The sequence below is a fragment of the Schistocerca nitens genome, chromosome 5 (assembly GCF_023898315.1).
Source record: "Schistocerca nitens isolate TAMUIC-IGC-003100 chromosome 5, iqSchNite1.1, whole genome shotgun sequence".
NCBI classification, from domain to species: Eukaryota; Metazoa; Arthropoda; class Insecta; order Orthoptera; family Acrididae; genus Schistocerca; species Schistocerca nitens.
Genome location: NC_064618.1, coordinates 643,059,993 through 643,084,353, shown reverse-complemented (window position 1 = coordinate 643,084,353; position 24,361 = coordinate 643,059,993). Strand labels below are relative to the sequence as shown.

The following is a 24,361-nucleotide window of genomic DNA, read 5'->3' as shown; positions in this document are numbered from 1 at the left end:
AAATTGTAGCGAAATGCAGGAAGATCTGTAGCGGATAGGCACTTGGTGCAGGGAGTGGCAACTGTGCCTTAACATAGACAAATGTAATGTATTGCGAATACATAGAAAGAGGGATCCTTTATTGTATGATTATATGATAGCGGAACAAACACTGGTAGCAGTTACTTCTGTAAAATATCTGGTAGTATGCGTGCGGAACGATTTGAAGTGGAATGATCATATAAAATTAATTGTTGGTAAGGCGGGTGCCAGGTTGAGATTCATTGGGAGAGTGCTTAGAAAATGTAGTCCAGCAACAAAGGAGGTGGCTTACAAAACACTCGTTCGACCTATACTTGAGTATTGCTCATCAGTGTGGGATCCGTACCAGATCGGGTTGACGGAGGAGATAGAGAAGATCCAAAGAAGAGCGGCGCGTTTCGTCACAGGGTTATTTGGTAACCGTGATAGCGTTACGGAGATGTTTAATAAACTCAAGTGGCAGACTCTGCAAGAGAGGCGCTCTGCATCGCGGTGTAGCTTGCTCGCCAGGTTTCGAGAGGGTGCGTTTCTGGATGAGGTATCGAGTATATTGCTTCCCCCTACTTATACCTCCCGAGGAGATCACGAATGTAAAATTAGAGAGATTAGAGCGCGCACGGAGGCTTTCAGACAGTCGTTCTTCCCGCGAACCATACGCGACTGGAACACGAAAGGGAGGTAATGACAGTGGCACATAAAGTGCCCTCCGCCACACACCGTTGGGTGGCTTGCGGAGTATGAATGTAGATGTAGATGTAGATAACAGAAAAATCATCGCGTTTCATATTTTTACTTCAAGTGGCAAATGTGAACACCATGAGCTTTAATTGACGATTGACACTAGTATTACGCAAAAAGGGGGTGTAACAGATGAGACTTCTGCAGTTCTGAGTGAAGCTTTATGCGCTGTTATGCGGCTTCGCGTGCGTTCGTTACCTTGTCGGTGTTAGTCAGGGGCCGGCGGACAGCACAGCTCCGCTCACCTCGCCGTCTCGGAAGCAACTCCTAACTTCTCCTTACTACAATTTACCGGAGTTGGTTTAAAAAAACTATCTGGCTGTGTTTTCATGTGACCAATCAGGGTCTCAATGTTAACCTTAAGCTCCGCCTATAAAAATTCTGTCTATCCAATGAGAAACGTTATACTTTTCGTGGTGGGGCAATGTTTTTAAAGTTTGCAACGTAACGGAGACGCGAAAAAGTCTCACGCTAAAACTTGCGGGTGGTGTGGCCCTTTTTGTGTTATTGTAAGATCTATACCGTTCTTCTGGAGGGCTCTAGCTTTTAACATTGGCTCGCGGGTGGTCCTGACGTAACAGAGACGCGAAAAAGGCTCACGCTAAAACTTGCGGGTGGTGTGGTCGTAGCGGTTAGCTAGCGACGTGGGTGTCTGTCCGTCCCTTATCGTAGGGCCTTCCAGCTTAACACGGTTCTGCTCTCGGCTTCTGTTCTCGTTTCTCCCCTCGGAACTGCGTCTGTCTCACGGTGGGAAGGTATGACATGCATTTAGGCATTCTTGTGTTAGTCTGTGGTATTCCATTTGCTCACTCGTTACTCGTATTACTTTGTTTAATTTAATGTCACGTTTATTCGGAGCTATGTGACATACTACTGGATTTGCTTATCATGTCAGGGTTTTCATGGATGGTGTTGGATTTGCCTGACACCTTACAGCCTGCCTGGTGAGATGAGTCCCGATTTCAGAGGGTAAGAGCTAACAGTAGGGTTCGAATGTGGCATAGACCATACGAAGCCACAGATCCCAGTTGTCAACTATCTACTGTGCAAGTTGGTGTTTGCTCTGTATTGACATTTGCTCTGTTTACAAGGAATGGACTGTGTCCTTTGGATGTTCGGCTACTTGGACCATTTACAGCCATTCATGGACGTCGTGCTCCCAAACAATGTTATGGATGACAACGCGCCATGTCACCAGGCCAAAACTGTCCGCGATAGGTTTCGCGAACAATCTGTACAGTTCGAGTGAACAGTGTTTGTTTGCTTACAAGATAATCATGAAAGACAATTAACTGAGATGAAGTGATTGTGGTGGAGTTTATTATTTGACAAGATGTTTCGTTTCATTCAGGATATAAATAAGGTAAAATTTTTAATAGCATTATTAATAATTGCATGAATAAATATTAACATTAATATTGCATGTCTGTTGGCCACTTGAGTGTTGTACATTATTGTAAGTTCATACCTTCGTTTAATTTTAGTGTATGGTGTTAGTGGAGTATGAGTAACAGGTCATGGGCTACAGATTATGCGTTTTAACACAAATATCCGGTATGATACAATATGACGTCTTGGACAGCTGCATTTCAACCTGCTTTCAGATCGAGAATCATTGGATGATGGAAGTCATGTACGTGACACAGTTTTAGGTAAAGATTATTTACCTTTCCGTTGCTTCGACGAATCTTCTGTTCTGTGGTAGAATGCACGCTGTAATGGAACTCCCTGACCGATAAACTGTTCCTCCCTTCCCGGTGTATTTTTTACGAGTGGTACTAATGTTTCAACTATCACATTTTCCCAATTAAAATTTGATTTAGCTGATACACGCTTATTAGAAAACCAAAGGTCCTTTGACGATATCAGCGTCAGGAAAAAAACAGTCTTCAGAAGTCACTCTCTTCTTCCATTATTCAGAAGCATACTTTTCTTAATGGCTTGTCAAGAACCATAAAAGTATAGCTAACAATAAAGTACAGTTTAGTACACGTCTAAACGATGTGTTGATGAGCAACTGCTTCCACTCCACTGATGAAATTACGATCAGAACCAGCTAAAGTACTTTTTATGTTCTACAGCTCACAAGATGTGAGCCACTTATATCTAACTTCAGCTTGGGTTTAACGTGATGTGCTAACCAACTGTTATTATGTTTGATGGTGCTTGACTACAATAACATTGCCGTTACCTCACGTACAGTCGTGGACAAAACGAGCGAGAGCCCTCGCCTTTTCGTTATGCTGATCTGCACAGCATTAAAGTCTACTACACAGTATAACAGGCAAGGCGACGAAGTGCTACCAACATACTACGCACAAGCGTGAAATTGAAAAACTATCCGAACTTTGTCAGACTGTTTTCAATCATGAGTAAGACTATATTAATGCCGATTATTGTGTTAAACGCAACCGTAAGTGTAAGGTATAAATGAAAGAAGAAATGCTAATTAGTATGAACTGTACTAATAAAAATAAATTTCAGCTTGTCGAGATAACATAACTGTTTTAGTAAGACAAAGTACCCCAGATTGTTGCGAATTAGCAAAATATTATGCGCATCCGGCTGCGAAACGGTCTGTGGCAACGTTCAGACCAATCATACAGAATTACCGTTGCTGACCTACCATGAAAGTGTGCAAATTTAGCAATGCGTCAAGATTCATAACGAAATTCAGTTAAAAAATTTTCAGTACCACACTTAAGTCAATTAAATTATTGACAGAAGCGGAAAAAGTAAGCAATAACAAGTATGAAATTATACAAATGTTTCATATTGACATCCACAGGGCGCCGGTACAGAATAAAGGTAGCAATGAAACGTATTGGGGGCGCGAGAATTTCTTAAAATTGCTTTAATGCTAGTCTATCTGCCTCCATCGAGATTAGAACCGAAAAAAAACCGGGCCTCCCTTGCAGTAGCAAAAACCTTTCACTACGCTAGCAGACAAACAAGGCAAACAGCCCTTTATTATTACCCCAGATATGAATAAGCCGACAATTTCGCAATGGAAATGGCAAAATGATCTGCAGTTTCTGTTGCATAGAGCTTTCTGAAAACATGAATTTTCTACCTTTATGTCATCGTTTATGTGACAATCATTCGGAATGTTTATCGAAATAACAAGTAACGAGTAAATTTAGTAGGATAATTCTGTACCACCCCAGGAAATAAACGGCGACATAGCTGCCAAACGTATTCTACAATGTTTCGAGTTCTCCATTAGACTCGCCACAGCCAGAAAACGTTCATTAGCCGAAGTGATTCTTAAGCTAGCTAGCAATGGGAATGCTCGCACTTCTAAAACGCGATGGCATTAATACTGGGATCTGAATTACCACGTGTATAGGCAAATGGATTTTATTTGTATTCCGGAAAACGTGATTTTGATCGAAAGCGTAGCTACGATTAATATGCTGATGTATAGACTGCAACTAGAACATTTCGAATAGTGAGTAGGAAGAATTATTTATGCGGCCCTCATCTTCAGTAACTGTCGTAGCTACTTTCGTTGTTAGGATTTCGTCACCTAAATCGGTAAAAATGGAACCCTACAAGTCTCACTTTCTTGACCGTCTAGCTGCCTACCCAACCCTTAAAACCCGTTTACCTCGAGTACGGGTAGACATAATAAGCGGAAATGTGTCGCACTTCCTGCGGTATACGGTCCCTTGGTGGTGTAAAAAAGTGAGCTTCTATGTCAACGCAATCTAAAGATACGGCTGTTTATGTAAAGAAAATTTACGCGGAAGGTCAAGAAATGGCTCTAAGAACTATGCGACCAAACTGCTTAGGTCATCAGTCCCCTAGACCTAGAACTACTTAAACCTACCTAACCTAACACACATCCATGCCCGGGGAAGGATTCGAACTGACGGCGCAAGCATCCGCGCCGTTCATGACTGAAGCGCCTAGAACAGCTCGGCCACCGCACCCTGTGAAACCCTATTCACCTAATGTATAATGATAATATATACTGTCTAGTGAGCATATTCTGTACTTGCCAGCAACTCAGATCGTTTGATCACGTTTACATTCAAACGGTCGAGTGTCTGCAGATAAGCCGAAACACAGGTTCGCTTATTTTGTCCTCTCCATCACTGAGCAAAGTTTCCGGACAATCAGCGTATGGCATCTGGCGAGATCCCCTCGTTAGTCGAGTCGCTTCTTACGCCTGGCGAGAACTATGTATGCCTCAGAGTAAACTGCGCTACTTGGAAACACGGCGAGCGAGGATAAACACGTTTTCCTTCTTATAAGGCAACCTTCTACAGTTAAAATTCACGGAGTGTTCTTCAGGTTGCCTCAGATATTTCAGAAATATGTCTTGCGTTAGGCCTGCCGTATATGCAAAACGTAAACAATTCATTTCACGTAATATTTATCAGGATAAGACATGACAAGAGCGGACCAGTCCCTTCTGAGCAAAATTACTGATTCTAAGTTGCTCCACTATGTAATGACACGGGCACGGGCTTGCGATCCCTCGTTTATGCAATCGATTTCCGTGTTACGCATACTTGGCCATCGCGTTGTGGCTGCAGTCGTGGAGGAGGCAGTCTGTTTCCTACTAGCGCTGTTTTCGTAGCAGATATTAACCGCAACGAATCATTAAGTCAACGCTAAATGCCCCATCTGGCTGAGGCAGGAAAGGGCGCTATAATAGAACTCCATGCAGAGGGATTTTCAAATGGATATATAGAAGAACTATGGGTCTTCACAAGTCGGCGGTAGCCAGGTGGATTAGACGAAAGGAAGAGGGTGGTAACCTGAATGGAAGGCCTCATGGCCGCCGCCGCAAAACAAGGGCAGCTCAGGATCGGCAGATATGCAGTTTCAGTGAGAATCACCCATTTGTCAACGCACGACAATTTCAGCAGACTTTGGGTCTCAATGTTAGCAGTAAGACCGTCACTCGTCGTCTGAGGCAGATAGACTACCATTAAAGTAATTTTAAGAAATTCTCGCGCCCCAATACGTTTTATTGCTACCTTTATTCTGTACCAGCGCCCTGTGGATGTCAATATGAAACTTTTTTAGAATTTCATACTTGTTATTGCCTACTTTTTTCGCACACTTTCATGGTAGGTCAGCAACGGTAATCCAGTATTACTGGTCTGAACCTCGACACAGACCGTTTCGCGGCCGAATACCCAAACTATTTTGCTAATTCGCAACAATCTGGGCTACTTTATCTTACTAAAACAGTTATGTTGTCTCGATAAGCTGAAATTCATTTTTATTAGTACAGTTCATACTAATTAGCGTTTCTTCATTCATTTATATCTTATATTTACGTATTGTGGTTAACACACTAATCGTCATTAATATAGTCTTACACATGATTGAAAACAGTCTGACAAAGTTCGGATAGTTTTTCAATTTCATGCCTGTGCGTAGTATGTTGGTAGCACTTCGTCGCCTTGCCTGTTATACTGTGTAGCAGACTTTAGTGATGTGTGGATCAGTATAATGAAAAGGCGAGGGGTCTCGTTCGTTTCGTCCACGACTGTACATCGGTACGTATACATACAATGTTTAAAGACATTATGAATCAAGTCTAAAAAGCTGCTTCTTTTTTTTTTAGATGTTAATTACGACAGGCCTGTTTCAGCACTATTCCCATCATCAGGCGATCTATTGAGAGGTGGCATGAGCCCCCTCTCATATTTCTATCTTACGATTCTCCTCTCTAGTTGCATGCGGTGGAAGGTTTGCTTTTCCTTAACACGCGGACTTCCCACGCAGCGTCTCTCGTCACCCGGGTGGTCCGGTGACAGGCGGGCTCTGTGGAACTGGAGAGAGTTAAGCCGACGTGTGTGAGGCAGTCGAGTGAATGCTTTGCAGACGCCGACATTGTCAAGAGACACGCCCGCTGGGGTGTGAAGTAGCGGCTGGGCTAGAGGTTCCGTTACTTCGGAGAAACTTTGCGAAAACACTTTCTGGCGGGCTACCAGCGAGGCGTGGGAATGACTTGTGTACCCACGCAGTTGTGGCGGGAAAATTCCCGCACTTTCTGCAAAATCAGCACAGAAATTGGCGCCAAGAATCTCCATTGGTGGAATGGTAGTGCTCCGGCAATGGAGTGGAATTTCCGCCGGTTTTCGAGTTGCTGATTGGAACGTAACCACGGCCACTGTCGTGGGGGCGGGAATGTTCGGGGTTCGGCCTGTACGGGTGCTCTGGGTAGTCGGCAGTCGCCTTTCGGTCGAGGACGTCGAAGCAACCAGCCCTCGCCTGCGGTACGCCAGATCGTGTTCTGGGAGATAAGAAGACCGTTTGGTAATGTACGTCCGCAGCACCGGCAGATAGGGATTTTCCTAGGTGACAATCAGAGCTCAGCAGAGCGCGCCTGTTCATCCTTTTCTAACTTTGTTCTGTTTCGAGTAGCAGCAATTACTGTTGGGTTAGCTGTGTGTCTCTCTTGAGATTTGAGTGGAAAGGAATTGGCTCCACATACCACTTCGTCTTAAACCTCACGATCTAAGTTAGGGACAACTTCACCTTTATAGTGTTTGTATGAATCTCCAATTTTAGCCAATTTGATATTTTTATAAATATTTCCTGTATTTCTTTTACTATTATGTGTTTAATCTTAATAAATCATATTGTTATTTTGGACAGAACTTTCATTCTGTTAATCGATAGAGCAACCCTATCATTCCTCACTATGCTAATGAAACCTTGGTTTATTTAACTTATTTATCAAATTAAATTATTGCAGGTGCCAAACTCTCTTCTACTCCACTAGCAGGGTTGATTAGAGTCAGTTCGCGTATTTCTTTTATCCTTGTGCAACAGCAAAAGTCGGAGTTAGAATAGGGGGGGCTTAGAGCATGATTTACATATGTGGATTCTAGTAGAACTTAGTGATAAATACACTGCTAGCCCCGGCACCTCGCATAATATGGCGACCCTTAGCCTCGGATCTTTCCTGAGAATCACTGATTAACAAACAGTATTCTTAGTACGAACATTCAAATTTTTTTTCTCTAATTTTTTTTATTGATTAATACCCAAGTTTTTGCTCTGGTAGTTCCGCGTTTAGTTTTAAGTAGCGGCGCATGATTACAGTTTTTGTTTTCAGTGTATATATTTTTTGTTCATTGTTTTTTTTGTGTTTCGTTGATGTGGTGTCCGTACCACATCGCACTTTGTCGGATTTGTGTGCGGTTTCTGGACCACATCAAATTGTGCTTGTAATTACAGCGTTGCAACAGCGTTGTTAAAATTTTGTGTCTATGTCGAAAAGTATATGGAGTAGGTTAATTTTATTGTGCATTTTTAGATAAATTTGTTTTTCATGAATGATAACGAGAAGTAAGGCACGATTATTATCGAGCGAAGCTAAAACAAAAGAGGATAGCATAATGGATAAGGGGCAGTTTACTGACGGGAATAGGTTCAGAGATGAGATGGGCACATTTTTAGCAGGACAGGACGCCAGGGTCATTGATGAGGAAGGTGATTTGGACGCGATCTCAGAGCAGCGTTGCGGCCGTGATTATGATAGTGAAGTAGAGGATGAAACAGAGACAGGCACACAGGTCGAGACGGTAGCAGAAGTTTATAGTCAAACGAACGAGTGCAGACAGAGGCGAGCTCGGTCAGGTCAGAGCTCTAGCGCCCAAGTGTCCAGAGTTACATCGCCCATGTTTGAAGAGGATCAAAAAGAGGACGAAAACCCAATACTTAGCTTCCTACGATCAATGAAAGAAGAAGCTGACGAACAGCGTAAGAGGGAGAAGAAAGAAGAGGAGAAACAACGTAAGAAGGAGAAGGAAGAAGCTGACGAACAGCGTAAGAGGGAGAAGGAAGAAGAGGAGAAACAACGTAAGAAGGAGAAGGAAGAAGCTGACGAACAGCGTAAGAGGGAGAAAGAAGAAGAGGAGAAACAACGTAAGAAGGAGAAGGAAGAAGCTGAAGAACAGCGTAAGAGGGAGAAGGAAGAAGAGGAGAAACAACGTAAGCAGGAGAAGGAAGAAGCTGATGAACAGCGTAAGAAGGACACTGAGGCAATAATTTCGCATATAGGGAAAATTCGTGGGGAATTACTAACAATAAAGAAAGAATGTGGAGAGGCCAAACAAATGTCATTGGTAGCACAAAAAGTAGCAGGCCTAGCCAAAACGGCAGCAACAGGGGCAATGAAAATCGCAAAAGTAACTTCTCAACTCGCAGGTCGCTTGCGACGTACAACACAATCCCACTCAAAATCCCTAGCATTCTTAAAGACTCAAGGTAATATTGTGGTTACGAACATCACGAAACGAATGAAAGAAGTAGAGAGTCGGATAGCAACACTACAGCGAAACGGGCACACGAGCACTGCGCGTTCGGATACCAGTGATGGAGTACACAGAATTGTAGCTCCGAGGAAAAGCCCGCCGTGCTCTAGCCCAGTGACAGAGTGCGGAACTAACAATGCACACGCAGAAACAGAGAGTAATAGCTCCAATAATTGCAGCCCACTTAGAAGAGCGAATGCTGAATGCCACTTCCACTGTGATACAGACGTAGCACATCACAGTTATCAGCAAGATAGATCAGGACACTCAGCAGACGTGCAAGTATCGGAAACGAGTGACAACACCAGTGCGAGGATCGGACAGAATTTTGATCACAATCACTTCCTGTCGATACTAAAATTCCAGAAATTCAAATATAATGGAGGGTCGATGCATCCGAAGAGCTGGGTGATGCAATTTACAAATTCATTACCGTCGTCATGGCCAACCCAGGCCAAATTAGAATTCATGTGTGGACACATCGAAGGCCAAGCTGCGGAAAAGATGCGGGGCGTGGCAGCGACGTGTCGGACTTATCAGGAATTTGTTGGTGCATTCCTGCGGACCTACTGGTCAAAGGAAACGCAAGACAGGATTAAAGAGGAAATAATATTTTGTCCTGAACTGGAAGTGTCCGGGCATAGAAGCGCAACCAAATTTTTTGTTGATTTACTCAAGAAGAATCAGTTTTTAGATAGTCCATATAGCCACGGAGAAATCATTAAATTTTGCTTTTCCAAATTGCCAGTTAGGTATCAACAGACACTTGTCGGGAAGTGTGGATCTGACATAGATGCATTCAAGAGTCTACTGCGCGAACTCGAAGTAGTCTTCGATAAACAAGACGCAAAGGACAGGAAGAAGGCCCAAAATAACAAATACCACGGGCCAGCAAGGGAAGACGACAACAGATCGCATAATCGCACTGGTCAGTTAGGAAACCAGGTTTACGGAAATCAAGGTTACGCTATTCAAGGTTATGGAAACCAGAGACACGGGAATCAAAACGTCAGGGAACAGGGTCAATCTAGACAAGCAATCTGGGACAGGAGGAATGACGAACGGCAAAGCGACCGTAATTGGAGAGAGCGAAATCAAGGACAACAGGAGAACCGGGAGATAGAAATTAGACCTCCAAATCCTAATGCACGTCAGAGGAGGGGGAGTCTAAGAAGGGATTGACGCTAGTCCATAGGACTCCACCACTTCTCTCACACAAAGAAGTTCGTGGAATAATAGTAGTTTAAGTGGTGTACATAGTTGAATAGGCAAATATAGGAACCTTTCTTCGGGGAACAATAATCGTTGCATTAATAGATTAAGATTGTTAAAGTATTAACACGCTGCGTTTTCTCGCTTAAGAATTTACTGCTGTTAACTTTTTGTCTATGTTCGGGATCTCATCTGTCGTTGCGATAAGAGGGACTACCTTTCCATGAGCAATGTTTTTGTCCTTTCCTATCTGGTGTACATGTTGAGGGATAATGATGAGTGACGAGATGTTGCACAAACGGGCGCATACAAGAACGTGCTCTTAGAAGCGTTCTGAGAAGTCGTGATACGCTCCATAGCGGGCACAACCAGTTCGTGAGACGTTCATACCAATGCTTGCAGGCACGCGTCAGTGCACTGCAAGATTGTGGTATATTGCGTGATTTCGAGGATGAATATGGGCAGTATAGTTTTTGCAGAGCTGCGCCAGCATCGTTGTCTTGCAAGTCGGGGTGAACCTGTAAGCATTTGACTCTAATGGTGCCCTAGACGAGAGAAATGCGGGCATAAAAGCCTACCATGCCAATGTGCTGGTTGGGGATTTAGCGTGCTGCTCGTGACTGTCACAGATGAAGAACCAGGGACTTATACTTGGATATTCGTGACATACTGTGTAGCTGGCGTGTGTTGGGCGACTGAATCCTCAACAGGAACCACCCCTGGCTTGGTCATATTACATTGCTTCTGGAAGGGTGTGCTTTGATCCCGAAAACCGCATCAGATAGAGAAGGAAGTTGCAACTATAAATTTATTGTCGTGTATAGCCATGGCTAACCCAGTCTCTGGAGTTTCAGTGAGGCGTAGTGAAAACTCGGAGGCCATGTCGTACGGCGCGCACATCACTGTCGTCAATAGCGGCGAGCAGCGAGACATCTCAACGTAACAGGAATTATGTAAGAGTATTGAAAAAAAAGGTAATAATAATAATAATAGAGTACCATATTCTAGGATAAATTAAACTTTAGGATTTTTACAATAACTAGATTAATATTGTGGGGGTTTTCTACCACAAGTGTTATGTTTGGCGCGCGCCTGTTGAGATGCTATTTTTCAGGTCATCAAATCACAGACCCGAGATGGAACGACGACCGGCGAGCGAACGTGGAATAGTTGGAATAACATAATTTATTCAGAAGACATAGAATGTAGATCGTTGGCATATGGTAGTTAATTCTTGAGCATGTCTACTGTCGATCTATATAATTAATAGTAATATTAGTGCGGGCCCGCACATTTAGTTGTTCATCCATTACATAGCATCAGTTATCACCAACCATGTACAATACTGAGATCGGTCTCTACACGTATATCAAAATAAATTATTTCCATGTCTAGATTAGATGTTATAATGATTGCCATAGATTAATAACTATAAAAGTAAAATAAGAGTGTCTGAAATGACATACCATCAATGTGTCATTATGTAAATTTATTATAACATAGAAGGTCATGGGAAAAAGTTAGGCATAAGATTTTTGTAAGAATTGTGCAGATGACGGGGATCGTGGCAATGCGGAGGCCGGCCGGAGCGGGAACAAGAGGTCTGCGGCTACCTGCAAGAAAAGAGCGTCAGCGCGCTACCTGACGTGAAGGGTGCGAGAGCATCCGGTCCTACAGGCTGTCAGTCATGGGGCCGTGTACCTGCGGGATTACGCGGGACCCTCGCCGGGCCACAAGCGAAAGTGAGGCTGGCCGTTGACCCTGACACGCGACCCACACGCGACAGCCTGCTAGCTCTCCGGACGCGGCAGCCGTTTGGAGGGATTCCCTGCGGCAGACCACGTTGTCGTGAGTACACGAAGAAGATCACATATCGTGTCAGAACTGCGCCTCATGTGCCTCAGGACAGAAAGGGACGCTCTATACTCACCTGTTTGGGTTTTTACAACTCACTAGCATTGGCCGATCTGCATACACAATGCAGTATCGTGCCACACTAACAAATGTATGGTCTCATTTCTTACTTCTCCTCTCTATTAGAGAGCAGTTTTAACAATAGTCGCTCCTAGTTCGATCCTGTATGTATGACCTCACACACTTGTGGAGTCACTCCACGTGCCATCATCCCTCGTCGAACTGCAATATTGGGAAACGTAAAGTTCTGTCCAGCGAGAGAAGAGACCTAGACTAGTGATGTATCCCAACAAGGAGATCTCAGAGAGAATTAATCGACGTGAGGAGAGCCTATCACTGTGTCTTCCTACCGTACTGCCGTGATCATATGCGTGGGTCTGACTACAATCTCAACAGCGTACTGCAGACACTCCAGAACACCCTATTGCCGTTGCAACAACGTAGCAACAACACCCGACGTTTAGCCTTATGTGATGTCAGTACTGTAGAATTTGTGAAGTGCTACGGATATTTCAAACAATGTGATTTAGTGCCTCATTCTCAGCACAGTCGTGAACTTTGTGCAATGTGCACGCACAATTTGATGCCCCATGAACCTTGTTTTTTTTCTTAAATTCCTTTCTCTTATGTTGTTTTTGTAATGTATGTTATACCTTGTATGCGTTTGTGTTTTACACTGTAATTCTTATTACAGATTACTGTATTGTTCTCCACACCATGTTTTTTTTGTATTTTGTGTTTATTGTTGTGTGTATACAAACAGTGTGCCTGAAGTCCCCATAAACTGAAGCAGATACCACCACTGTCATTGTGAATGGACCATCAGTTCAGGGAACATTTTGTAAAGGTTATTCTTGCTGCAGGGAGACAGAATGAATCGGAGGTTGTAATTAGATTCTGAAAGCCCACAAAGAGATTGTTAACTTATATAGTATCATGTGTGAGTGAGTTCAGGTTAGTTTAATGATTAAAATTGTTGTAACATCTTGGGCATTTAATTGCGGAGCACTCCAACTCTGATTGTAAAGAATAAACTGCTCCATATTTGGCTCAGATGCCCGGGCCATATTTAGAGAGTGAATGTCTGCGTGAATCGGTGTTTGGGAAGGGGCTCCCTGGGTATGGATGTGTGATGTGAGTGTTAGTGTTCCATATTAAGAAGGTGAAGTTGGCTACATCATAAATAATCCTCCCTCTATGAGTTGCAATTTTCAGTTGCAATGATCTTTTTTATAGATTGCGGTATTGGCATGAGCCCCCTCTCATATTTCTATCTTACGATTCTCCTCTCTAGTTGCATGCGGTGGAAGGTTTGCTTTTCCTTAACACGCGGACTTCCCACGCAGCGTCTCTCGTCACCCGGGTGGTCCGGTGACAGGCGGGCTCTGTGGAACTGGAGAGAGTTAAGCCGACGTGTGTGAGGCAGTCGAGTGAATGCTTTGCAGACGCCGACATTGTCAAGAGACACGCCCGCTGGGGTGTGAAGTAGCGGCTGGGCTAGAGGTTCCGTTACTTCGGAGAAACTTTGCGAAAACACTTTCTGGCGGGCTACCAGCGAGGCGTGGGAATGACTTGTGTACCCACGCAGTTGTGGCGGGAAAATTCCCGCACTTTCTGCAAAATCAGCACAGAAATTGGCGCCAAGAATCTCCATTGGTGGAATGGTAGTGCTCCGGCAATGGAGTGGAATTTCCGCCGGTTTTCGAGTTGCTGATTGGAACGTAACCACGGCCACTGTCGTGGGGGCGGGAATGTTCGGGGTTCGGCCTGTACGGGTGCTCTGGGTAGTCGGCAGTCGCCTTTCGGTCGAGGACGTCGAAGCAACCAGCCCTCGCCTGCGGTACGCCAGATCGTGTTCTGGGAGATAAGAAGACCGTTTGGTAATGTACGTCCGCAGCACCGGCAGATAGGGATTTTCCTAGGTGACAATCAGAGCTCAGCAGAGCGCGCCTGTTCATCCTTTTCTAACTTTGTTCTGTTTCGAGTAGCAGCAATTACTGTTGGGTTAGCTGTGTGTCTCTCTTGAGATTTGAGTGGAAAGGAATTGGCTCCACATACCACTTCGTCTTAAACCTCACGATCTAAGTTAGGGACAACTTCACCTTTATAGTGTTTGTATGAATCTCCAATTTTAGCCAATTTGATATTTTTATAAATATTTCCTGTATTTCTTTTACTATTATGTGTTTAATCTTAATAAATCATATTGTTATTTTGGACAGAACTTTCATTCTGTTAATCGATAGAGCAACCCTATCATTCCTCACTATGCTAATGAAACCTTGGTTTATTTAACTTATTTATCAAATTAAATTATTGCAGGTGCCAAACTCTCTTCTACTCCACTAGCAGGGTTGATTAGAGTCAGTTCGCGTATTTCTTTTATCCTTGTGCAACAGCAAAAGTCGGAGTTAGGATAGGGGGGCTTAGAGCATGATTTACATATGTGGATTCTAGTAGAACTTAGTGATAAATACACTGCTAGCCCCGGCACCTCGCACTATAACACCGCTGGTAAGTCACGTAAGCGCTTTTCTTACGTCTTTTAAACTTGTTTTATGACGTAGATTTCATAGGCTATATTTGTTGCAAGTTATAGCCTGAATTTTATTTGTTGTGTGTGACAATTTTTTGTTGTCAAACAACAACGGAAGTACTAAGGAATGACGGCATACGCTTGAACTTCTCTAAGGTTGTAGATACAGTAATAAAGAATAATCTAGTAGGCAGTACAGTTGAAGAGGAATGGACATCTCTAAAAAGGGCAATCACAGAAGCTGGAAAGAAAAACATAGGTACAAAGAAGGCAAGTGCAAAGAAACCATGGTAACAGAAGAAATACTTCAGCTGATCATGAAAGAAGGAAGTACAAAAATGTTCAGGGAAATTCAGGAATTCAGAAATATGAGTCGCTGAAGAATGAAATAAAAGGTGCATGGAAGTTAAGACTAAATGACTACAGGAAAAATGTGAAGAAATCTAAAAAGAAATGACTGTCGGAAGGACTGACTCAGAATACAGGAAAGTCAAAAGAACCTTCGGTGAAATTAAAAGCAAGGGTGATAACATTAAGAGTGCAACGGGAATTCTGTTGTTAAATGCAGAGAAGAGAGCGGATAGGTGGAAACAGTACACTTGAGGCATCTATGAGGGACAGGATTCGTCTGATGTGATATAAGAAGGAACTGGAGTCGATATAGAAGTTATAGGGGATCCAGTATTAGAATCAGAATTTAAGCGAACTTTGGAGGACTTACGATCAAATAAGGCATAAGGTGTCGATAGGATTACATCAGAATTTCTAAAATCGTGAGGGGAACTGGCAATAAAACGACTATTCACGTCAGTATGAGTCTGGAAATACACTCTCTGACTTCCGGAAAATTATCATCCACGCAATTCCATAGACTGTAAAAGCTGACCAGTGCGAGAGTTATCGCACCATCAGCATAACAGCTCATGCATCCAAGTTGCTGACCAGAACAATATACACAAGAATGGAAAAGAAAATTGAAGATTTGTTACATGCCGACCAATTTAGCTTTAGGAAAGGTAAACGACCAGAGAGGCAATTCTGTCGTTGCAGTTGATAATGGAAGCAAGATTAAAGAAAAATCAAGAGATGTTTATAGGGTGTGTTGACCTAGAAAAAGCTTTCGACAATGTAAGATGGTGCGAGATGTTCGTAATTCTGAGAAAAATAGGGGTAAGCTTTAGGGAGAGATGGGTAATATACAACATGTATAAGAACCAAGAGGAAATAATAAGAGTGGACGACCAAGAACGAAATGCTCGGATTTAGAAGGGTGTAAGACAGCGATGTGTTCTTTCGCTCCTACTGTTCAATCTGTACATGGAGGAAGCAATGATAGAAATAAAAGGAAGGTTCAGGAGTAGAATTAAAATTGAAGGTGAAAGGTATCAGCGATACGATTCGCTGATGATATTGCTAGCCTGAGTGAAGTGAAGAAGAGTTACATGATCTGCTGAACGGAATGGACAATCTAATGTGTACAGAATGTGGACTGAGAGTAAAGCGAAGAAAGACGAAAGCAATGAGAAGTAGCAGAAATGAGAACAGCGAGAAACTTAACAGCAGGATTGATGGTCACGAAGTAGATGAAGTAAAGGATTTCTATTACCTAGGCAGCAAAATAACCAATGACGGAAGGAGCAAGAAGTACATCAAAAGCAGACTACCACTGGCAAAATAGGCATTCCCGGTCAATGGAAGTCTACTAGTATGAAACATAGGCCTTAATTTGAGGTAGAAATTTCTGAGAATATACGTTTGGAGGACAGCACTGTGTGGTTGTGAAACATTAATAGTAGGAAACCCGGAACACAAGAGAATCGAAGCATTTGAGATGTGATGCAACAGGCGAATGTTGAAAATTAGATGGACTGATAAGGTAAGGAGTGAGGAGGTTCTGCGCAGAATCGGAGAGGAAAGGAATATGTGGAAAACACTGACAAGGAGAAGGGACAGGATGATAGGACATCTGTTAAGACATCGGGGAATGACTTCCATTGTACGTGAGGGAGCTACAGAGGGCAAAAACTGTAGAGGAAGACAGAGATTGGAATACATCCACCAGATAATTGAGTGAGGACGAAGGTTACAAGTGCTTCTCTGAGATGAAGAGGTTGGCACAGGAGAGAATTCCGTGATGGGCCTTATCAAACCAGTCAGAAGACTGATGACTCAAAAAAAAGAGGAGATTTGTAGGACTTATCGATTTAAATACGCATTAAAAAAAGCAATCCTAAATGGTTAGTATGTAGCCAGATTTATATATTAAGAGTGAACGTGGAAAACGACCTAAATGCCAAACCTACCGTTTGTTAGGAGAATCTAAAAACAATTTGTATCTTTTGTACATTACCTTTCTGTATGCAAAAAAATTAAGAAAGTATTCTGATATCACAGTATTATGCAGCCCACTTCATCTCTGCAAAAAATAATGGGAGAAATTAAAAAATAAATAATTTTTAAGAACGTTTTATGTTCACTGGCTGGTTCTAAGCGGCAATAAGAAATTTTTTGCTGCGTCAGACACTATCATTTATTTGTATTACTTGTAATACTCTAAGTAAAGAAACACAACCGAAATATTTTAACTATTAAAATTGTTGTAAACAAACCATTCCTAATTTCTTTTACATTTCTTATAAGAGAATAACGAAATTAAATTCTTGGAAAACCTCTAAGTTTTCATTTTGTTTCTTACACATTTTCGTTCTAGACAACAGATGTTGCAAAGTTTACTGTAAAGCTACCTGCACTGTTGAGAAAAAAATGGAGACATTGTCAACGGATCTATCTGCTTTGTTGTGTTACAGAGTCAGACTTTTTAATTGGTATTTCAGACGAATGAGTACGAGATACTTCGACGATAATGCATTTGTAGATGTTACACGCCTGCATTGGCACCAATGTTTCAACAGCATCTTTAAAATCAAAAAACTTAATTTCATCGATTTCTGTCAGTGTTACTTCCGTGATTGTATTACTTTCCTAAAATTAAAAATGAACCGTCTTGTGACTGGAAGTGGTTTATTTTTTTGTTTTGCGAAAATTAAAGGAGCCATGTGTATTCATTGGAATGTCATTTACAACTCCTGTGGGTAGCACTTCATGGCGCAAAGAGCATGCACCTTCTAATAAAGAATGTTGGAAACATTTTCTCCATGTTTTGATACTTGGAATAAGTCTACGGGCATTCATATGAATGTGTAACATGAATGTAAATTTACTCGTTCCACATCAGCTACAAAAGATCAGTGGAACATGAAACTATCAGCATAAACGGTTGTGTCAAAATATAATATACTCAATAATAGCTGAAAACTCTATGTCCCTATGTAGATCAGTAGAGTAACAATACATGTCTCTTACGAGAAGAGAAACTGAATATCGCTAAAATTTAACAAACAATGTAACCAGTTTATTACAGTGGCAAATTATGTCTGGAGATATTTTCTAAGGCTTTTTATGGGCGTAAGAGGTTTTACAAAACATTGCAACTTCAGAGTAGACCTAAGAGACTTAAGGACATTAAATCGTGTGAAATGCTTAGGAAGCGCCAAACTTATTTCTTTCTTACAGTACAATGGCTCATGAGCACACTCGTAATACACGTTTCTCCATTTAAACGGAAATCTGATGAAAATTACAGTTCAATAAGTGACAAAGTATCAACAAGATTCTTGCTGTATTTGGTAAACGTAGTTCCAGGTACACTACAGATTCTGGCTTATCACCGTCAGAGCCTCCCAAGCATCATACTCGCACCCCTTGTGCGATGGAAGGGCGCCTCTCGGTGATCTTGAATGTGAGTGGTGAGTCTATCATGTGCATCACGGTCGTCTTCCAGGAGACCTCGCCCTCGTAGTCCACATGGAAGCGTCTGACAATCTGCAATCACAAGTTAAGATGTGTGTGAGTAAAGACGGTAACATTGACACCCAAAACTAAACTGGCGAAAGAAAGTAGTTAAAAATCAAGCATCTCTTCAATCATACAAGTTACTTTCTGATCATTATCCACCTTGAAAGATACACCAAAATCTATTCGTTTCTTGCTAAATACCGGGTGATCAAAGAGTGAGTATAAATTTGAAAACTTAATAAACCACGGAATAATGTAGACAGAGAGGTAAAAATTGACACACATGCTTTGAATTACATGGGGTTTTATCAGAACTATCAGAACCAAAAAAAAAGTTCACAAAATGTCCGACAGATGGCGCTGGACAGCAAAACGTCAGTGACTGCGCATGACAATCGTGTTACAGAATCGCATCATCCCCAGCCTGGCTGATAAACACCTGCTGGAACGTACTATGTTTACGCAGGACTGCGCTCCACCCCATATTGCTAGATGCGTGAAAGATCTCTTGCGCGCGTCGTTTGGTGATGATCGTGTGCTCAGCCGCGATTATTGGCTTTGGGGTTACCTGAAGTCGCAAGTGTATCGTGATCGACCGACATCTCTAGGGATGCTGAAAGACAACATCCGACGCCATTGCCTCACCATAACTCCGGACAGGCTTTACAGTGCTGTTCACAACTATATTCCTCGACTACAGCTATTGTTGAGGAATGATGGTGGACATATTGAACATTTCCTGTAAAGAACATCATCTTTGCTTTGTCTTACTTTGTTATGTTAATTATTGCTATTCTGATCAGATGAAGCGCCATCTGTCGGACATTTTTTGAACGTTTGTATTCTTTTGGTTCTTATAAAACCCCATGTCATTCCAAGCATGTTTGTCAATTTGTACCTCTCTATCTACATTATTCCGTGATTTATTCAGTTTTCAAATTTGTACTGTCTTTTTGATCACCAGGTACTTATAAACAGATAATGCGAAGTCTTCTTCTTGTGAACTCCTGTTGTAAGACTGTTTATCCTCTGTATCCTCTGCAAGTCTCGCCATGTCTGCGTGATTACTGTAACCTAAATCCATTTGATGTTGCTTAATGTGCTCAAGCCTTCTCTTTATCCTCCCCTATCCACACACACACACACACATATACACACACACACACATTTCCTTCCATTACCGAACTACTGTTTGTTGATACCCAGAATGTGACCTATCAACTCATCCCTTCTATTATTCAGGTTACCATAAGAGGCTTTTCTCTCAATCTCTCTTGTGCTCATCTTCATTAGTTACACGATCTGCCGATGTGAACTTCAGAATTCCTCTTTAGTACCACATTTATAAATCTGTTCCTTTGGTGTCCCTTTTCTTTTATCAATCACATTTCACTTCCATACAAGGCTAATCGCCAAACATTGTCATAAAAATTTCCTAACATTTGAATTAATACTTAATTTTGCCATAATTTTTGTGTAGAGTAAAAGTTTATTATAATACTGTCCGTTTGCGTTTTACAGCCTGTCTGCTGGTGACAACATGAATTATTTTGCTGCTTCAACGTTTCGTTTCCTAATGAAACTCTATAAATATCATGTAACTTAATTCGTTTATATTTCATTGGCTTTTTTTTATGTTTGTCTCAGTATATCTTTTCAATGTTCTATCCATTCCGTTCAGGTGGTCTTCGAAATCCTTCGCTTTCTCGGACAGATTTACAGTGTCATTGGCACACCATAAACTTTATTCCTTGAACTTCAGATTTCTCCAAATTTCGTATCAGTTTACTCGCTCAACGTACAGACTGAATAACATGGAAGATAGATTACAACACTGTCTCATTCCCTTCTCATATTCTTCGACTTTTAGAACTACTGTCTACTTTCGTTCATCTAGTAAAAGATAGTTTGTTCACTGTGTTTTTTATGTGGTAACCTCTAAATGCCCAAGAGCATAGGCCAGTCAGCAATATAAAAAGCTTTCTCTAAACCTGCAAACGCTATAAAATTCGGTTTGCCTTTCTGAGATATATTTTATAACGTAAGTCGTTGCTCCAGTAATGCTCCGGGTATTGCTAAATTTTCCTGGAACCCAAAGTGGTGTTCCTGCAGCATAGCTTCCCACCAATCGTTCGATTTTTCTGTAGATAATTCATGTTTGTATTTTAGACCATGACGTATTAAGAGGACAGTTCGCTAACATTCACTTCTGCCGACGCTTCCCAGCGACATTAGGTGTCGTTTCGTAATCGAAGGCTCTGAACCAATGAGATTTCACGGAATTAACAGTGTCTACTAAATAGATGTACAACACTAGTAGGTTACCCCAGTACACTGATAGAGGATTTTCAACAAGAAAACGGTAAGGATGAGAGTCTTGGAGCTGAGCTAGATAATTTAGTAGCAAATCAATAACATCGGTTGTGCTCATCCTGCAGCATTTCACGCAGAGCAGATGATTGGATGACAGGCAACACGCATTGCATGTGAACGCCACAGATTGCATACATGCTGCCACCTCTCTGGGGCATAACCATTTTTGAACGACATCTATCACTGCCGGGTAACATCAGCAAATATTCTGTCTGTAAAAACAGTTGTTCCCCATGAAGTGATCTATCACCCTCAGAAGTTTTCCGGGGAAGGCTATGAAACACCTGCATGTGCCCAGTAAATACATTCTGTATAGTTCCATTGAATTAATGAAGCTAACTGTTTAGAGATTAGTCACAGAACACCTTTTTGTCTATTTTGTCTTTCTTGAGAAGAGTTTCCTTTTATGCTCAGCTTCGAATTCGTATTTTGACTACGTCATTTCACGATATGGTAAACTGTTTAATTTTCCTAGTGTTCTCACAGAAGAGATTTTTTGACTTTTGAAAACTTGAGGAAAACATCAGCATAAATATGGAGTTTTATGAAAAATATTGACACTGTACATAGCACTAGTTTTAACAGAGTTCCTTTTACACAAAAATCACATTTTCTGATCTTATGAGCATGATACGAAGGGAGATTCACAAACATGTGAATCTCAAATATTTCCGTAACCGTTTAAGGTATTTTAATTTTGTTTTCACCCGGATTAATTGTGAAAAACCCTCACTAAAAGACAAACAGCATTTTTTCAAAGCCATATTAATTTCGGAGATGTCTGTTCCAACTTCGCTTTTCTAAATAGAGCTATAGTAATTTCTGCTGAAAGTGACATTATTCCGAAAGAAATGAATCCATGGGCTTCCACTCTTCAAGTTTCATTCCTAGTTTCGTAGTATACACAGTATTTATAACTTACGATGTGTTTGTTTTGAACATTAAACTCTTTGCTATCTTATGAGGAAGTTCGTGATTCCCTACAAAAATAAACACCTCACGTCAGCAAGGAGGAAACAGACTTGCATCACCGCGATGCTGGTATAAAAGGGGTACAGAGGAAATGTAGCTTTCTTTTTGTCTGTGTCGTCTAAGTGTGTAGAGTGCTGGTTAGTTTGAAAAAATAGATGTCTCTCGCAAATCAAAAGAATGTAAATACGCATCTCGTTTACCGTGATTACAGACGGAACGTGAATAAAACAACTGAGATGTACACACAAACGTTTCACTCACATGATTCCTGTGAAAGTTCTCTAGGCGCTACGTTGCAGAGTGACGTGAAATGAGACGAGTCGGCCTCATAAAGTCGATTGTAGGGAAGTTGAAAGGTCAATTTAGGTTTATTGGGAGAATCCTTGGAAAGTATACCTCATCTGTAAAGGAAACTGCATACAGAATACTTGTGCGACCCATACCTGAGAACTGTTCGAATGTTTGGGATTCCCTACACATCAGTTTAGAGGAATAAATCGCTGTTATATTTATCTTTTGAACTGAAGAAACATCTGCCTAACGGCTGAGGGACGTAGAACAACAGAGAGAAAGCATTTGTCTTTAAAATAGTGCTTATCCTCTTTGAAAGTTTGCCTGTGAAAGGTAAACAGCACCATTTCCTTTTCGGTCTATCTACGTTGTTCATTGGCTACAGTAGGGCTTTGGCTTGCTTCTTCAATTTTTTATTCAGAATTTTGCGAATGATGTCGGATTCAGATTCTTTATTTGTGGCTATCGCTTTTACTGCATTGAGTTCCTGGTCATAAACATCTTGAGATATGGGGTAGAAAGGGGTCGGTGGACTATTTGGTGGAATGCTACAGGTTTATATGCTGCTGAGAGGAAGCTGGGATAACTGCGTCAGTAAAGAGGACTTTCCGGTAAATTTTCTAGGTGTAGCTTGATGCCGAGGAAATTAATTGGGAGACCACAAACCCCATGCTGACCTTTATGTTAGTATATGATTTATACATATGTTTCAGGAACTTTTTGAGTTGTCTACTTTCCTCATACATAAAATATCATTTACATATTTGCAATAATATACAGTCTCTTTTGTCAGTGGTTCACTGTTAAGAAAATCAGTCTCCCACTTCCCTTGAACATTTTTGCTAGCAAGTGGGATAAGGGTGAGCCCATTGTCAGAACATCTACTTGCGTATAATAGCTCCCTTGAAAGCAGATATAATTTTGATTTGAACGACATTCCACTGTACTAACTGAGCTGAGTTATTCTTCTGGGTTAATGTTGTGTAAATACAATGATTGTGACGTAGTATATTTACATTTTTTCATAGGAATGCTTGAGAAAAAGCTGTGTGCATCAAAAGAGGATAATTTTGCATTTGTTGGAATCTTAATATCTAATAACTTGCTTGTTAATTGTAAACTGTTATCAATGCCATATTTCCCTTTGAAGTTCAGTTTTCTCCTCAAGATGGTCTTCATGGCAATATTGTGCACAGTTGCTTGTCTTGTAGATACCATTGGTCGGATTGGCACTTCTGGTTTGTGGAGTTTGGGTAAGCCACACGGTTCAGGAGCCTTAGAATTCAATTGGAGAAGGCTCTTGCAAACATGTTCAGAAAAAATTTGTTAAGCATTTATTTACTAATTGCTTAGCTTGATTATTGTATCTAGCCTTAGGATCTCCCTGTAGTTTTAGTAGTTTCACTGAGTGGAAAAATTATTCCACTTTGTTTTTATAACGTGTTTTCTATAACACCACTACAATCCCTCCTTTACCTGCTTTAGTCAAAATCACGTTACTGCTCTGAATACTAGTTTTAAGTTTCTTCATGACTAAAATCCCGTTTTCTTCCTTTACCGAAGTAACTGTTGTTTTTGTGCCTGCTTAATTTCTTCAACACACTGTACTTTCGTAGCTGTATCTTTTATAGGCCTAATTCTAGATTTGCTCTTAGAAGAGCTGACACTTGAGGTTTCGGTGTCATGTCTGGGGCGTATCTGCGGCCTTTTGGTAGTAAGTTTTCTTATCGTTTTGACAAGGTTAATGTTAATAAGTACATACTTCTATCTGCAAACCGGATTGTCTTTTCCCTGCTCCAGTGACGATAACTGTTCTAACTTCTTATTCTGACAGTAAAACGTCTCATAAATGATATCTGAAACTCATTCTGGAAACATCCCCCAGGCTGTGGCTAAGCCATGTCTCCGCAATATCCTTTCTTTCGGGAGTGCTAGTTCTGCATGGTTCGCAGGAGAGCTTCTGTAAAGTTTCGAAGGTAGGAGACGAGATAATGGCAGAAGTAAAGCTGTGAGGACCGGGCGTGAGTCGTGCTTCGGTAGCTCAGTTGGTAGAGCACTTGCCCGCGAAAGGCAAATGTCCCGAGTTCGAGTCTCGGTCGGGCACACAGTTTTAATCTGCCAGGAGGTTTGATATCTGAAACTGTTTGTCTAACTGTGTTAT

The 24,361-nt window shown here is 41.6% G+C and overlaps 1 protein-coding gene across 1 annotated transcript in view; it reads right to left on the bottom strand.

Moving 5' to 3' along the window:
* Positions 1 to 17,713: 17,713 nt before the first annotated feature.
* Positions 17,714 to 24,361, bottom strand: part of LOC126259352 (probable cytochrome P450 301a1, mitochondrial) — a 222,350-nt gene continuing 215,702 nt past the window's right edge. Inside the window, exon 12 of the mRNA XM_049956078.1 lies at positions 17,714 to 18,591. Coding sequence (XP_049812035.1) covers positions 18,457 to 18,591 — 135 coding nt within the window. The 3' untranslated portion in view covers positions 17,714 to 18,456. The remainder of the gene's footprint in view (positions 18,592 to 24,361) is intronic.